General features: G+C 42.2%; 1 protein-coding gene across 1 annotated transcript in view; it reads left to right on the top strand.

Moving 5' to 3' along the window:
- Nucleotides 1-13,413, top strand: part of DNAH14 (dynein axonemal heavy chain 14) — a 238,257-nt gene that overhangs the window by 64,824 nt on the left and 160,020 nt on the right. Inside the window, exons 24-28 of the mRNA XM_056853367.1 lie at nt 1,925-2,153; nt 4,300-4,353; nt 6,521-6,666; nt 8,911-8,979; nt 9,349-9,535. Coding sequence (XP_056709345.1) covers nt 1,925-2,153; nt 4,300-4,353; nt 6,521-6,666; nt 8,911-8,979; nt 9,349-9,535 — 685 coding nt within the window. The remainder of the gene's footprint in view (nt 1-1,924; nt 2,154-4,299; nt 4,354-6,520; nt 6,667-8,910; nt 8,980-9,348; nt 9,536-13,413) is intronic.

The raw sequence follows: 13,413 nt of genomic DNA, 5'->3' as shown, positions 1-13,413 counted from the left end.
AGCTAGGTATCTCACAGCCCATTCCTGAGCCAGAGGGCCGAATGGGCTTAGGAGGTGACCAGTCCCCTACACCGGCATCCATGCTACTTGCAGCCACCCCCCCAGGACTGCCACAGCAGCACAGCCCTTGGATGCTGGTTCGGCCTCCCGCCGACGTCCTGCCAGTGCAAGTGCTCACGCTGGCATCCTGGGAGGCATTCCCGGGGTGTTCCGGGGGGCGGGAATGCCAGTAGGCAGCCTCCTAACCCCTTTCAAAAACAGCAGTTCTGTGCCAGCTTTTTGTTGGCGCAGCATCGCTGTTTTCAATGGGGCTATTTTTCCAATTTTGGCATTTTTTAAAGGGTTTTTTCCCCTGCAGTGGCTGCAAATCCTCTTTGGAGGCACCGTGATGGCTCAGCCATGCCATCCCTGGCTGCTGCAGAGCTCAATAATGAGCTGGTTTTCTCTTTAGACAACATACAGAATATGTTCACACTGCAAATCCATCTCAACTTTCAGATGCACCTGGAGAGAGAGGAAGTCTGGATGCAAATCCAGTGTATATGAGCGTCTTCTCCAAAGTGACACAAAATCAGGCATTTTATATCCTTAGTGACATAGTCTTCATATAATCCTTGACAGTCATGCAGTTTAAGCCTTACTCAGCCTGCTGGGTGACCTCGGGTCAGTCACAGTTCTCCCAAAACTATCTCAGCCCACATGGAGGTAGGCAATGGCAAACCCCCTCTGAACATCTCCTGCCTTGAAAACCCTACAGGGTTGCCTTAAGTTATCTGTGATTTGACGGCACACACACCATAAACCTAGAATATCATGTTTACTTCTTATCAGTGAAACAATAATCTTTTAATTAAATACACAATTTCAAAGGATCTGATATAATTAAGGAACATTAATAAAGCAGTTTGCAGATGTTATATAGTGATGCCCAGTAGACACAAACATCCCCTAAAATTAACAAGATAACAAATAACTAGGGTCCAAACTATAGACATCCCAAGGCTGATTTTAAATTCATAACACAGCAATCTCCCCAACATCCTTGTTCTCTGGTTAAGGCAACACTGTAGGGTTGCTAGGTCCCTCCTGGCCACCAGCAGGGGATGGGGGGGGGGGTAGGATTACCAGATCCAGACTGGGAAACTCCTTGTGATTGGGGGATGGAGCCTGGGAAGGACAGGGACCTCAGTGGGGTACAATGCCATGGAGTCCACCCTCCAAAACATCCATTTTCTCCAGGAGTACTGATCTCTGCAGCCTGGAGATGAGCTGTAATTCTGGGGGATCCCCAGGTCCCACCTGGCCTACCTACAACTCTACCACCTTCAAGCTTCTAAGATTAATTTTGCAGAACAAGCTATGTTTATTAATAATGATAATTTTGGATATAAGTAAGGGAGTACTATAATACTTAGCATGGTTTTCATGTTCTGTATTGTATATTGTACCATTGAAAATTATACTATAAATGAAAAAGGAAAATATCGAATAGGAGGTGGTAAACATCTATTTAAATGTTCTTCCTATCTTACGGTATTGAAATAGGCCTTGCTTTGATTGTTTTCAAGTCTAAGAACATGATATGTTCTTTATATTTAAATATTCTTTTTGGGAAGTGTTAACTTTCCCCTTATCTCATAACATATCCCAATATTTAGTGTTTTTCACACTGAGTTTTATTATGATATGGATTTATGTCTGTTTCTGTGTTTATGTGCCATCAAGTCGCTTCCGACATAACAACCCTATGAATTAATGACCTTCAAAACTTCCTGTCATTGAGAGCCTTTCTCAGATCTTCCAAACTGAAAGCTGTAGCTTCCTTTATTGAGTCAATCCATATCAAGTTAGCTGTGTGTATAATGCTTCATTAAAAGGACTAATTTGTTTACAAAAATGTTATATAAAAGTGTTTTTATTTCAGGCAGTTACGTTATGAATGGCATGAACTTAGCCCTTGTAGGGTTACTCAGGGTTATGCATCCTTTGATTATGGTTATGAATATTTGGGCTGCTCTTCGCGATTGGTTATTACCCCTCTCACAGATCGATGCTGGTTAACCCTCACTGGAGCTCTACAGTTGAACCTGGGAGGCTGTCCTGCTGGTCCAGCTGGTACAGGAAAAACAGAAACTATCAAAGATCTATCAAAAGTAAGTATTAAGTTCAATGTCACCGGTAGTCAAAGCATCAAACCAGATTTACAGAGCAGTCTCTAGCCCATTCTAAGCCTATTTACTTCAATAGATTTCACTGCTAGTGAAAACATTATTAAGATCAGTCACTATATGATAACAAAACACATTGGGCAGTTGATAGGTAAGACAGAGCCACCCTGGTTTTAATATTTAGAGCTGAAAGCTATGTGGTTACATATATTAGAATTGCCAACATTCAGCTAAGGAGGAGGGAGTGTGAGATTTTTTATTGATGCTACTGTTGTCTGGAAAGGGTTGCTTGTTAGATTCAGAAGAGTGCTCAGCAAATGTTGAAAACTCGCATACGAGAATTGTACTTGGACACAGTATTTGGTCAGGGACCCCGTATCATCTTCGTATGTCAACTTTATATGAAATATTTATAAATAATCATATAGCTGGTATTTGACTCCTTTCCAATTAAATAAAATCTATTACCTTGTTGAAAATTCATTTTGTAGATGCTTTCACTTTACAGTGGATAAAATCAATATTTGGTGGGAATGTCTAGTTCAGGGGTCCCCAACCTTTTGGAGCCTGCAGGCACCTTTGGAATTCTGGCAGAGGGTCATGGGTGCAACCACAAAATGGCTGCCACAGGAGGTGGAGCCAACAATGTAATGACTGCCACAAGAGTGGAGCCAATCACAGTGGGGTTATACATAACTCTGGCAGTAATATCTCAGCATTTCAGGCAAAAGCTCTGCTTAACTGGATGCATTTTCAAATAAATAGATTGCTTAAAAGTATGTTCCTGCTCACACACAGCTTACCTTCAGTCATGCAGTAAAGGTCTTTGTGCTGTGGTGGCCACTGCTGCCAAAAATGTTTTTAAAAAACCCTGATCAACTAATCAGATCTCCAGTGACCAATCAGAAACCCTCCTGGGCAAAACCCGCACCTGACCTCACCTTCTTTCTAAAAACGGTGGGCACCAGAGAAAGTGTTAGGCACCATGGCACCCATGGGCAACACATTGGAGACCCCTGGTCTAGTATACAAACATTTGGAATACAATTATGCATACTATTATATTAATTATTGGTTATGAGATAACTACAGACTCTTTAAATGTTTTTCTGGGAGTCATTTATGCATGGGAGTTTTACCTGAGGTTCGTTGCTTGATGAACCCACACTTTCCTGTTGGGAGTCTATGCACCAGCAGTCTCCAAGCTCAAATCAGGAAGAATTTGAATCCCCACCCCTTGAAATGCTGCTTTGTAATTGGCTGTAGTGAGAGAAAAGTCCTCCTCCAAACCCAACTGCCACATAAAAAAGGCATTTTAAGAACAAAAACAAAAAACTGAGGTATTTGAAAGGAACTGTGGGGTTGGGGATCCAAGCCTCATTTTTAAAAGCCTTCTGCTCAGAAAGAACTCTGAGGAAGCAGGAAACATTTGAATCCTTGACATGCTGCTTGGAATTGGCTGTCTGCTTGCTGTGAGAGAAACCAAGCTTCTGTGTCCTGTGCTTTGCCTTATGCATGGGGATTTCAAGCAGGCTGAGCTCAGGGGAGATGGAAGAATCAGGTTAATAGAGGGATGGGAAGCCCCGGGATTTGTGAGGGCTGGCAGTGAGGTCATCTGTAATGGAGGGAAAACTCATGCATAACTCCAAGGAACAACCAAGACAGATGGGGGCAGGGGGTGAACATGAGTGAAAGTACCCATGCATAAATGACTTATGTCTCCTCCTTAGATTGATGAGAAGAACCACTATGACTCTGTTCAGACATAACACAAAAATCATAGTTTATTTTAACTATGGTTAGTTTGTGAAACTAGGATGCGGCTTGATCATTCAAATACTAGTTTGCCTTGACAAATGCTGGTGTCATTACCTCTGGTCTGTAGCCAAGGAGCATGGTGCTAATGAACAAACCAGAATTCAGCCAGGATATCTGCATTTACACATCATGCAAAACCATAGTTAAGATTAATAATAAAAATAACAACTTCAGTCCATGGTTGAGTGGCCCGTGTTCACACTAACTGAACTTACTGTGGTTACTCCATACTTAATACTTATTGAATACTCCTTTTTCCCATTAAATATATGCCATTTCTTCTTCTCTAAAACAGCATTTTTTTTTCCTTTAGGCCCTGGGAAAACTCTGCCTGGTCTTTAACTGTTCTGAAGGTTTGGATGATAAGGTATGAAGCATAGTTTATTTGATACGCAATTTAAGAGGTTACTTTTTTAATGCCACTAAACTTCTTTTTTTAAATGTGAGTTCAATACCTCTGGTACCTATTGTATTTCTTGGGAAAACCAATTTATGGATGTATTTTACTTGCAACAGTACAACAGCCTTTTGGTGGTGCAACTCAGAGTGAATTCCGATGTATGTATCTAGACTGATCCACTCACTGGCCATAAAGCAGAACTCAACCCATCACATTTCCTTTGCATTCCTCCCTACTTCTATTAGGCTAGATCTTCTGTCCTCTCTGTTGGTGTCAGAGGACAGACCAATATTACTGTGCAAAGCCTTGTACTTGCACAGTGGGTGATAGGACTGATGCAAAAAAACAAAAAACAAAACCCACCCCAAAATCCCAGAGTTGTTCATTTTCAGGATGTTTTTTTAATTAATTTAAAGAAATGTCATTTTGCTAATAATATGAAGTTGTTGTCTATGTTATTTCCAGTGTTCCTAATCCTGGGTGCTTGTAATGATACTTAAGAGTTAGATATTGAAGCTTAATTTCTCAAGTTTCTTCCTAATTTTGATTATGGCTTAGTTCGGATATAATGCAGAAATATGGTTTGATTAAACTATTGTTTCTGTCCTTGTATGAATGCAGGCCACTGCACTATATGTGATTATTAAGAAGAATGTTGATCACAGCCGATTTCTAGATGGACTGTTCAGTTGTTTAGCCCCAAGTCTTAAACTGCAGTCATATCTCTTTACTATTCATGATTTTATTGCATGCACTTCCCGTTTTGGGAGAAGTTGGGGGCAAAATAAAAGTTTCTGTCTCCAACCCCCACAGTCCCTTTCAACCCCTGAAACGATTATTGCTGGGGATGCATGATCCACATGAATGAATAGCCATACAGATGAGGGGAGGGGTGCAGTGAAGAGGAAGAAGGGGAAAGAAATAGCCCTTCTTTGCTCTTCTGTCAGCACAGCTCCACTGATAAAAGTGAGAGGAAAGGGGTTTCAACTCCCTTCCCTCACTGCGTTTCCACAACCCCCATGACTGTTTGCCCATGTGGGACCTTTGACCTTAGGAAAATCAGCAAGCCTTCTGTTGGCACTTCATAGCATTGAAGCCTATAACAGCTAAGAACAGTGGCTGCCTGATCTAGGGCTTTTACTATAGCTGGTCTTGGTTCCATCTCCTTGTCAGCATGGAAAACTGTGGTGAAATACAAATTTTTCCTACTGGACCAGGATTTTGTTCCTGATCTTTTAAAGTGGACTGAGCTTGACCCTTTTGTATTTTCTTGGACAAAGACAGTAGATGAAAGACTTTCAACCTTACAGATTCCCTAACCGAGTTTTCCCTCGGACCTCCCTTTAGTTATGAGTAAGATACAGATTTAGAACGAAGGGACAATCTTGAATTAGGTTATGATGCCAAAAGGAAATGTGCACCCTCTTCTTGGGGACTGAGCTCCCCATCTTTTCTAGTGGTTCCAGATTATTTAAAATTCTTAACTATTCCAGCCTTTCGAAGTTGGTTTCTTCTTGGCCAGACATAATGCCTTAACCCTCAACAAATTATTTGGCAGATTCTCAGATAGTCCAGTTGAACAGAGAGTCTGCCCGGGTGGAAAAGCAATCACGGAACACCCATTTTTTATTCAGTTATGATTTATATTCTTCTATAAGATCTTCTTTTATTACTCCGTTTATCTTACACTTTCTAGTATGTTCACACGATTACCATTTAGTTTATTTGCTGTCTTTTACCCTATCTGTAGCTCATTATTTAACGGTTGCCTTGAAGATGCATCCAAAGGTATCATCAACTTATGCCTAAATGCTAATTTGCATACAGGGGGCTCATTTTGCACTGGAACTGGAACTATAGCTGCCTCTGTAATGTGGACTAGCCTTCCCGAGGCTGTTTGGAATGCTTCCTCCTTTGTAACTTTTACGTAGCAAAGCAAAACAGAGTTATTTGGGAAGGCATTTGAAATGGAGAATGGCAATGTGTGATTGTTGGTTTTATGTTGGATTTTTGTTGATATGTTTGCTGTTTTATATGTTTATTGTAAGTTGCCTTTGCTCCTGTTTCTGAAAAAAAGGTGACATAAGCTCTTAAAATAAATACAGCATTTTAAAGTTATGAAAATATCTTTTAGGTGATGGGAAAATTTTTCTGTGGATTGGTGCAGTCTGGTGCATGGGGTTGTTTTGATGAATTCAATCGGATTGATATAGAAGTTCTTTCTACAATTGCATCACAGATTCAAGCAATCAAGGCAGCCAAAGACAGCCTCGCTGTCAGGTATTTCTTTGTCACTAAATTTTGATGTTTTGCAAGTAGTAATACATTAGGTCAAATCTATGCATTATACATAGACATGTGTAACTTCGCTGTGATATTTTAAAAATAAAAAGCAGAAAGCTTCAATTGGAAATGAAGAATGGGGTGGGATTGTTTTTGTTTCTTTGGCACAAATTAAAAACCTTTATTTTGAAAGGCACATTCATGTTTTTTCCTTTTCCTAAATGCCTCAGTTTACCTTCGGGGGGGGGGAGAGGCTGCTTAAAATATTTCTGTCAGGGTGTTTCTTCCTTTGGGGCCCACTACCATGACTCAATGGAGTCCCTCATTGGTACTCTTCAAACTGATGGCTAAACCATTCAAGCCCTTAGCTACCTGCTCCTTAATATACTTGTCCCTCAAGGTTGTATTTTTAGTGGCTATCTCTTCTGCCCTCCACCATGACCCTCCTTTTATAAATTTCTATCCTGATATGGTAGTCCTCAGGCCTAGCCTATCTTTCCCTCTCAAGATGGTTTCCTTTTTCACATCAGTCAACCCATAGTCTTACCATATTATTTGCACATCCTGAGGATGACAAAGAAATAGCATAACACATATTGGATATTCATAGAGAACTGTTGTTTTATTTAGACAGGACTCAGTCCTTCATGAGGTTACACAATCTGTTTGTCTGCCATTCTGGCCAGAGAAAGGGTTTGGCAGATTCCTTACAATCCATCTCTCATTGGGTGTTCTCTCCTATCACCACTTTTTATGCCAAAATGAAGGTTGATAGTCCACACTCTATACATGCCCATTCCACGAGGGTGTAGAACTTGGCAGCTTTCCTTCGAGGTATTCCTTTCCATGACATCTCCTGGACAGTGACATGGTCTGCACCCTCGACTTTCTCCAGGCACTATGCAATGGATGCAGATTCTGTAAAGAAGGCCAAAACTGGGAGTGTGAGAACAGCAATGTGATGACTGAGGAGGAACTCTGTCTTGTGGCTGTTTTGGTGGGAAGGCAAGTTGGAGGGGAGAGCAACCTCTAGGGCATCAGAAAGCTTTGGAAAATTCTACTGTGGCAGGCCTGCACCTGCCCAGATCCCAGATGTGCGAGTGCACAGTTCACTCAGTGAAAAATTGTTACAAGTATGTTCAACTCTGTTTTCTGTCTGAATAGCCTCATATCATGTATGTAACAGAAAGAAATAAACATCTTCAAAACTCCCCTTTAATGCTGAGAAATGTTAATTTTTGTTTTGCAATATTTTGAAGTTTGTAAAAAGCTATTTGTTTGCAATTGTTTATCATCTTTCACTAACGCAGTTGTACTCCTACAGGAAGAAAAATCTCAATATCTTTTTTGGGGGGGCACAAAAATAGCAGTTTTGAAAAGGCATACCTCTTGTTGTATTGCAGAGGAGTGCTGTTGTGCAATATTAAAAACCCATCAATCCTCCCTCTCCTTGAAAAATAACCACTTCCAACAGGATCTTTTTTTATCTTATAAAAATTACACATGGAAATCAGGAAGAGCCCTGACAATGTGGTTTTCATCCCACTAAAACATTTCTGTTTAAGAATAGCCCAAAATTCAGGAAGAAATTTGGCAGGGGTAGATTTTAAGCAGTTTTCTACTGAGAATTCCATTTGATCCCATTTGGAGTTTAAAAATGTATTTTTTTTCTTGGCCCACTGCAAGGGGGCAAATAACACCTTCCAGGGCTTTCTCATCTTAGGAAACTGGCATGGGAGGGGAGGGCTGTAGCTCTTCCTCCCCCAGTGCCATGATTCTAATCCAAATCAAGCACTACAGCACTTGGCAAAGCAAGGGGGTTGAGGGAGCCCAACTCTTGGCCAAACATATTGTGTGGTTTGATGCTTAGTTGTAAATCCTGTACATATCTGCTGTTGAAAGGCTAATGCTTTTATAGCAATCCTATTGTTGCAGTAAAACTTTGCAGAATACAAATCTTTGTGGTACTGGTTAATATCCCCCGTTATGCTAATATCCTGCGAGTGAAAAAGGGTGCACTCATACGATTGTATATTCTTCAGTATCTATATTACCAAGTTCTCAAGGTTTTTAGGCCTTCATGAGATCATTCTAAGGTATTGTAGTTATTTCAAATATAATTATTTAAATGGATTAAGATAATATATTTGTATTTTTATTTGTATATCTGAACCATATACAGTTAACATCAGTATATCTTCAGAAATATATTCTTCAAATAACAAACGTTGTTTGTCATAGATTTGTTCTGGAAGGGAAGGAAATGCGGCTAAAACCATTCTGTGGAATCTTTATTACCATGAATCCAGGGTAAGTAATAAGAAAAGCTATTATTTTTCAATAGCACTACAATGAACACTAGCAAAACCAGTTTACTATTGCTATACTAAACTACAGCTTTCCATTCATTATCTTCTGTACAAGTCTGCATGGCTATTTTTAGAGAGAGAGAAATTTTCATTTAGCACTTTTCATTTTGTTTTCCTTATAGATTTCCTATAGTGGTAGTATCCATGTAGAGTACCATTATACCTGGGAAAAGTTACTATCTTTATTATTGTGCCTGTGTTATATGGTGTCTGCTGTTAAGTATTAAATTTACCAATTATTAATTTTTATTGGTGTCCTTATTTCTGATTATAAAAATAAACCAGAGTGATCTTTTTCTTTCCTTTTAAGATACAAAGGTCGTGTGGAACTCCCAGACAACTTAAAATCATTATTTCGGCCTGTCTCAATGATGATACCGGACTATAAACTCATTGCTGAAATAATGCTGTTTTCAGAAGGTTTCAGATCAGCAAAATCACTCTCTGGGAAGATAGTAAATCTTTACCAGCTTTGTAGCAAGCAACTGTCACAGCAGGTAAAGTATAAAGGATAGGAAGCATGTGCTCTAACAAGACAATTCTGCTGCCTCCTGCCTACATTGACAAGCAGGAGTCTGTCCATCCCCTGAAGGTGAAACAGCAAATCAGGTATTGAGACTATTTGCATTCTTTCCTGACATCCAGTCATCTTTTAGAGAGCTGATTGAATGTGGGGGGAAGTGCAGTAGTCTACAGTTTCTGCCTTGCCTCAGCAAGGGAGCAAATGCAGAGTGTAGCTCTGCCTCAAAAGCACTGCAGAGTGGAATTTGGTCCACCTTAGGAAGAGGACAGGGTGACCATTTTAGGTCTGTCTGTGTGGTAATGAGCAGACCTGTAATACTTTAATCTTACTATTGAGGTTAAAGACTAGTGTGGTTAGAGACTGTCTCTTGGTGTTTAGGCTACAGAAGCCTATCAGAAACAATCTGGTTCAAGGGGAAGGCCCTCAGTGATAAAAGGCTGAACAATTATCATTCAGAAGTGGTTTAACATTTAAAGTCTGATTTCAAACATTAGAGTTAACTTAAATTTCAACCTGAATCTATAACTAGTGTATAAGTGGCCCAGCCAGACTATTCCCTGACAGAGTTTGGAAGCCTGTGCCTGTTGAACTGTTCTTTTAAATTTCTGTAACAGAAATAAATCATCTTTGTGGTTCTTCTTAACTCTTGCCTCAAAGATCTTAGTGACATATTATTACACAACCAATTACCTCACAACCGCGAACCTTCTATTTTGGACTAGGGCTGCTGGAAAAAATTTTTGGTACTGTTCGGCTTCGGCAAAATTTGGCCCTTTTAAATTCGGGCCGTGCCGAAGCCCGAACTGCCCCGCTCCGGATCCCCGAAATTCGGGCGAGATCCGGAGTTCGGGGGAAAATTCGGTGCAGATCTGTTTAAAGGGCCCTCCGCGCGCCATCAGGGAAGCCCCCTGAAGGCTGCGGGGGTGTGTGTGGAACAGATCTGTGCCTCCCGACCAGGAGGCGCAGATCTATTTTAAGGGCCCCCCTGAAGGCGCGGGGGGCCTTTAAACAGATCTGTGCCTAACAGCTGTTAGGCGCAGATCTGTTTCCCCCCCGCGGGCGCCTTCAGGGGGCTTCCCTGAAGGCACGCGGGGGGATGGAACAGATCTGCGCCTTCAGGGGGCTTCCCTGAAGGCGCGGGGGGGGGGGGGCTTTTAAACAGATCTGCGCCTAACAGTTGTTAGGGTAAGCCCCCTGAAGGCTATGGGGTGGGGTGGAACAGATCTGTTTAAAGGGGCCCCCGCGCTCCTTCAGGGAAGCCCCCTGAAGGTGCGAGGGGGGGAAACAGATCTGCGCCTAACAGCTGTTAGGCGCAGCTCTGTTTAAAGGGCCCCCCGTGAAGGCATGTGGGAGGGCAGAGGGGTTTAAAGACCCCGCCCCTCTCCTCGGGAGTCCCGGGAAGAGGGGGGATGGGTTGGCAAGCCCCTCTGCTCTGCCTGCGCAGGCAGGGCAGAGGGGTTTAAAGACCCCCCGCCCCTCTCCCCAGGAGTCCCGGGAAGAGGGGGATGGGTTGGCAAGCCCCTCTGCTCTGCCTGCGTAGGCAGGGCAGAGGGGTTTAAAGACCCCCGCCCCTCTCCCCGGGAGTCCTGGGAAGAGGGGGGATGGGTTGGCAAGCCCCTCTGCTCTGCCTGCGCTGGCAGGGCAGAGGGGTTTAAAGACCCCCCGCCCCTCTCCCCGGGAGTCCCGGGAAGAGGGGGGATGGGTTGGCAAGCCCCTCTGCTCTGCCTGCACAGGCAGGGCAGAGTGGTTTAAAGACCCCCTCCCTGCTGGGAGGCGCAGATCTGTTTAAAAGCCCCCCCCGTGCCTTCATGGAACCCCCGTGAAGGCGCGGGGGAACCCTGCTTCTGCCGAATTTATTCACCGAACCCCGAAGTCGGCAAATTCGGCTCCCCCGTTTCCCGCCTTTTTTGAGTTCAGTTCGTCCGAACTGAAAAACAGCCGAATCGGGGGAAATTCGGCTGTTTTTCGGTTCGGGAGGAACCGAATTGACAGCCCTATTTTGGACACAAGAACATATTAAAGCCTTTTACACAAGGCTGTTACCCTCATGGTCACCCCCTGACTGCTTCGGGCTTTGCTTTGATTATTCATGCTTTTTCTAAGCATTAGAGCTCGCCTCACTCTCCCCGTGAATCTCCACACGTTTTGCCCGTGTTTTCTGGATGCTGTTCCATAAAATGCTTGGAATCACGCAGGGATAGCGAGGTGACCTCTGATGCTTGGAAAAGGCATGCATAATCAAAGCATTTGGGGGGGGGTGACCACGAGGAAACAATCATGCATAAAAGATCTAAACTTTCACATTCTCGATACAAAGGGAGTTTTATACGCAAATGGCTGTGAAGGATCAGGTTAGGTGAAACTAGGGTTGCCAGGTCCCTCTTTGCCACTGGTGGGAGGTTTTTGGAGCAGAGTCTGAGAAGGGCGGGGTTTGGGGAGGGGAAAGACTTCAATGCCATGGAGTCCAATTGCCAAAGCGGCCATTTTCTCCAGGAGAACTGATCTCTATTGGCTGGAGATCAGTTGTAATAGCAGGAAATCTTCAGCTAGTACCTGGAGGTTGGCAACCCTAGGTGAAACAGACTGTAAAAAGTGATATGATGCCAGCTTTACTTTGTCCTTCTGAGGCTAAGCAGAACAGTGCTGGTGTAATGCAGGCATTTTGCCACATCCAGTTATAAAGTGCTTGAGAGGAGGCAAAATTAGATATTCCCACAAAGAAGTGCAAACTGAGTGTTTTTAAAGTCCACAGGAGCTCAGTTCTGCTTGGACCTCTGGTTGTGAAGGGAGTAGAGGCTTCTGCCTTCCGTTCCATGGCTTTTTTCCAAGCCAAACAGCCCCAGTAGGAAGTTATTTTAAATATTGCTAGCATAAATATAGACTTACATGTGAAACAAAACCTATCCATTAGGCTTCAAATGTAAACTACATTATTGTACCATTGAATGAAGATAATTGGGGAATCTTTAAAATATGTTGATGTCATATATGTACTCAACTGAAGCCTAAAATAAATTTTAATGAGCCAGCACATATCTATCGGCAAGTAGTTAACTAGTTGGATTTGGGAAGAGTGGAGGGGTGAAGGGTTTGTGTTGTCTTAAAATTAGAAGAGAAAAGACACTTGTTCACTCAGCTTCCAGAAGCAGAAAGCTTTCACGTACTGTGCCATGTCCTGTCAACAGTTCAGATATTGTACAGTCTGGTATTTTGCCCTTGCTTACAACTTAAGCCTTATATAGCTATACCTTCTCTTGTTTTTTAAGCCCAGTGTTCTTTTTGCTCTAGTTTCTTTTCTCTGAAGGTTGGTGTGCAAAACAGAATATGTGATCAGTACAATATAAATGTTTACTAAGAATCTGATACATTTATTAAAATTAATGGTGCAGTACCAATTTGAAAAATCATGGAAGAGTAATAGGAAAGTGTAGCTGCAATGAGTCCAAATGATAAGCAAATAAGTGCAGCATCAGGGAGTACTGCTGATAGGGTGCAAAAGTTAAGCTGTTAATTTACAGTCCCATGTTTTCTGGCATATGACTGAATTCCTGAGTGACTTAACTCTTCTCTTAATCTCAAGTTTTTTAAAATTTTACATTCAAAATTCTTTATGTGCTACAGAGACACTGCGGTTAATTTGTACGGTGCACAGTTGGTTTATAGTTTATTGCTGTAGAGGATTTTGAAACTTAATTAATTGGCTGCTGGGCACACCCTTGCCATTTTAATATTGGTTCCACAAAACCCTAATTCTTGCCATATTGAAATATTGGGTACAACAAATTCTAGGTCTATGGTAAGTTCCCGGTCAAAGTCCACTTTCTGTACTGGTCACCTCCTCACCTCAGTGTA

Source organism: Euleptes europaea, chromosome 7 (assembly GCF_029931775.1).
Source record: "Euleptes europaea isolate rEulEur1 chromosome 7, rEulEur1.hap1, whole genome shotgun sequence".
NCBI classification, from domain to species: domain Eukaryota; kingdom Metazoa; phylum Chordata; class Lepidosauria; order Squamata; family Sphaerodactylidae; genus Euleptes; species Euleptes europaea.
The sequence above is the reverse complement of the archived record's forward strand: the minus strand, read 5'-3'. Positions and strand labels throughout refer to the sequence as shown.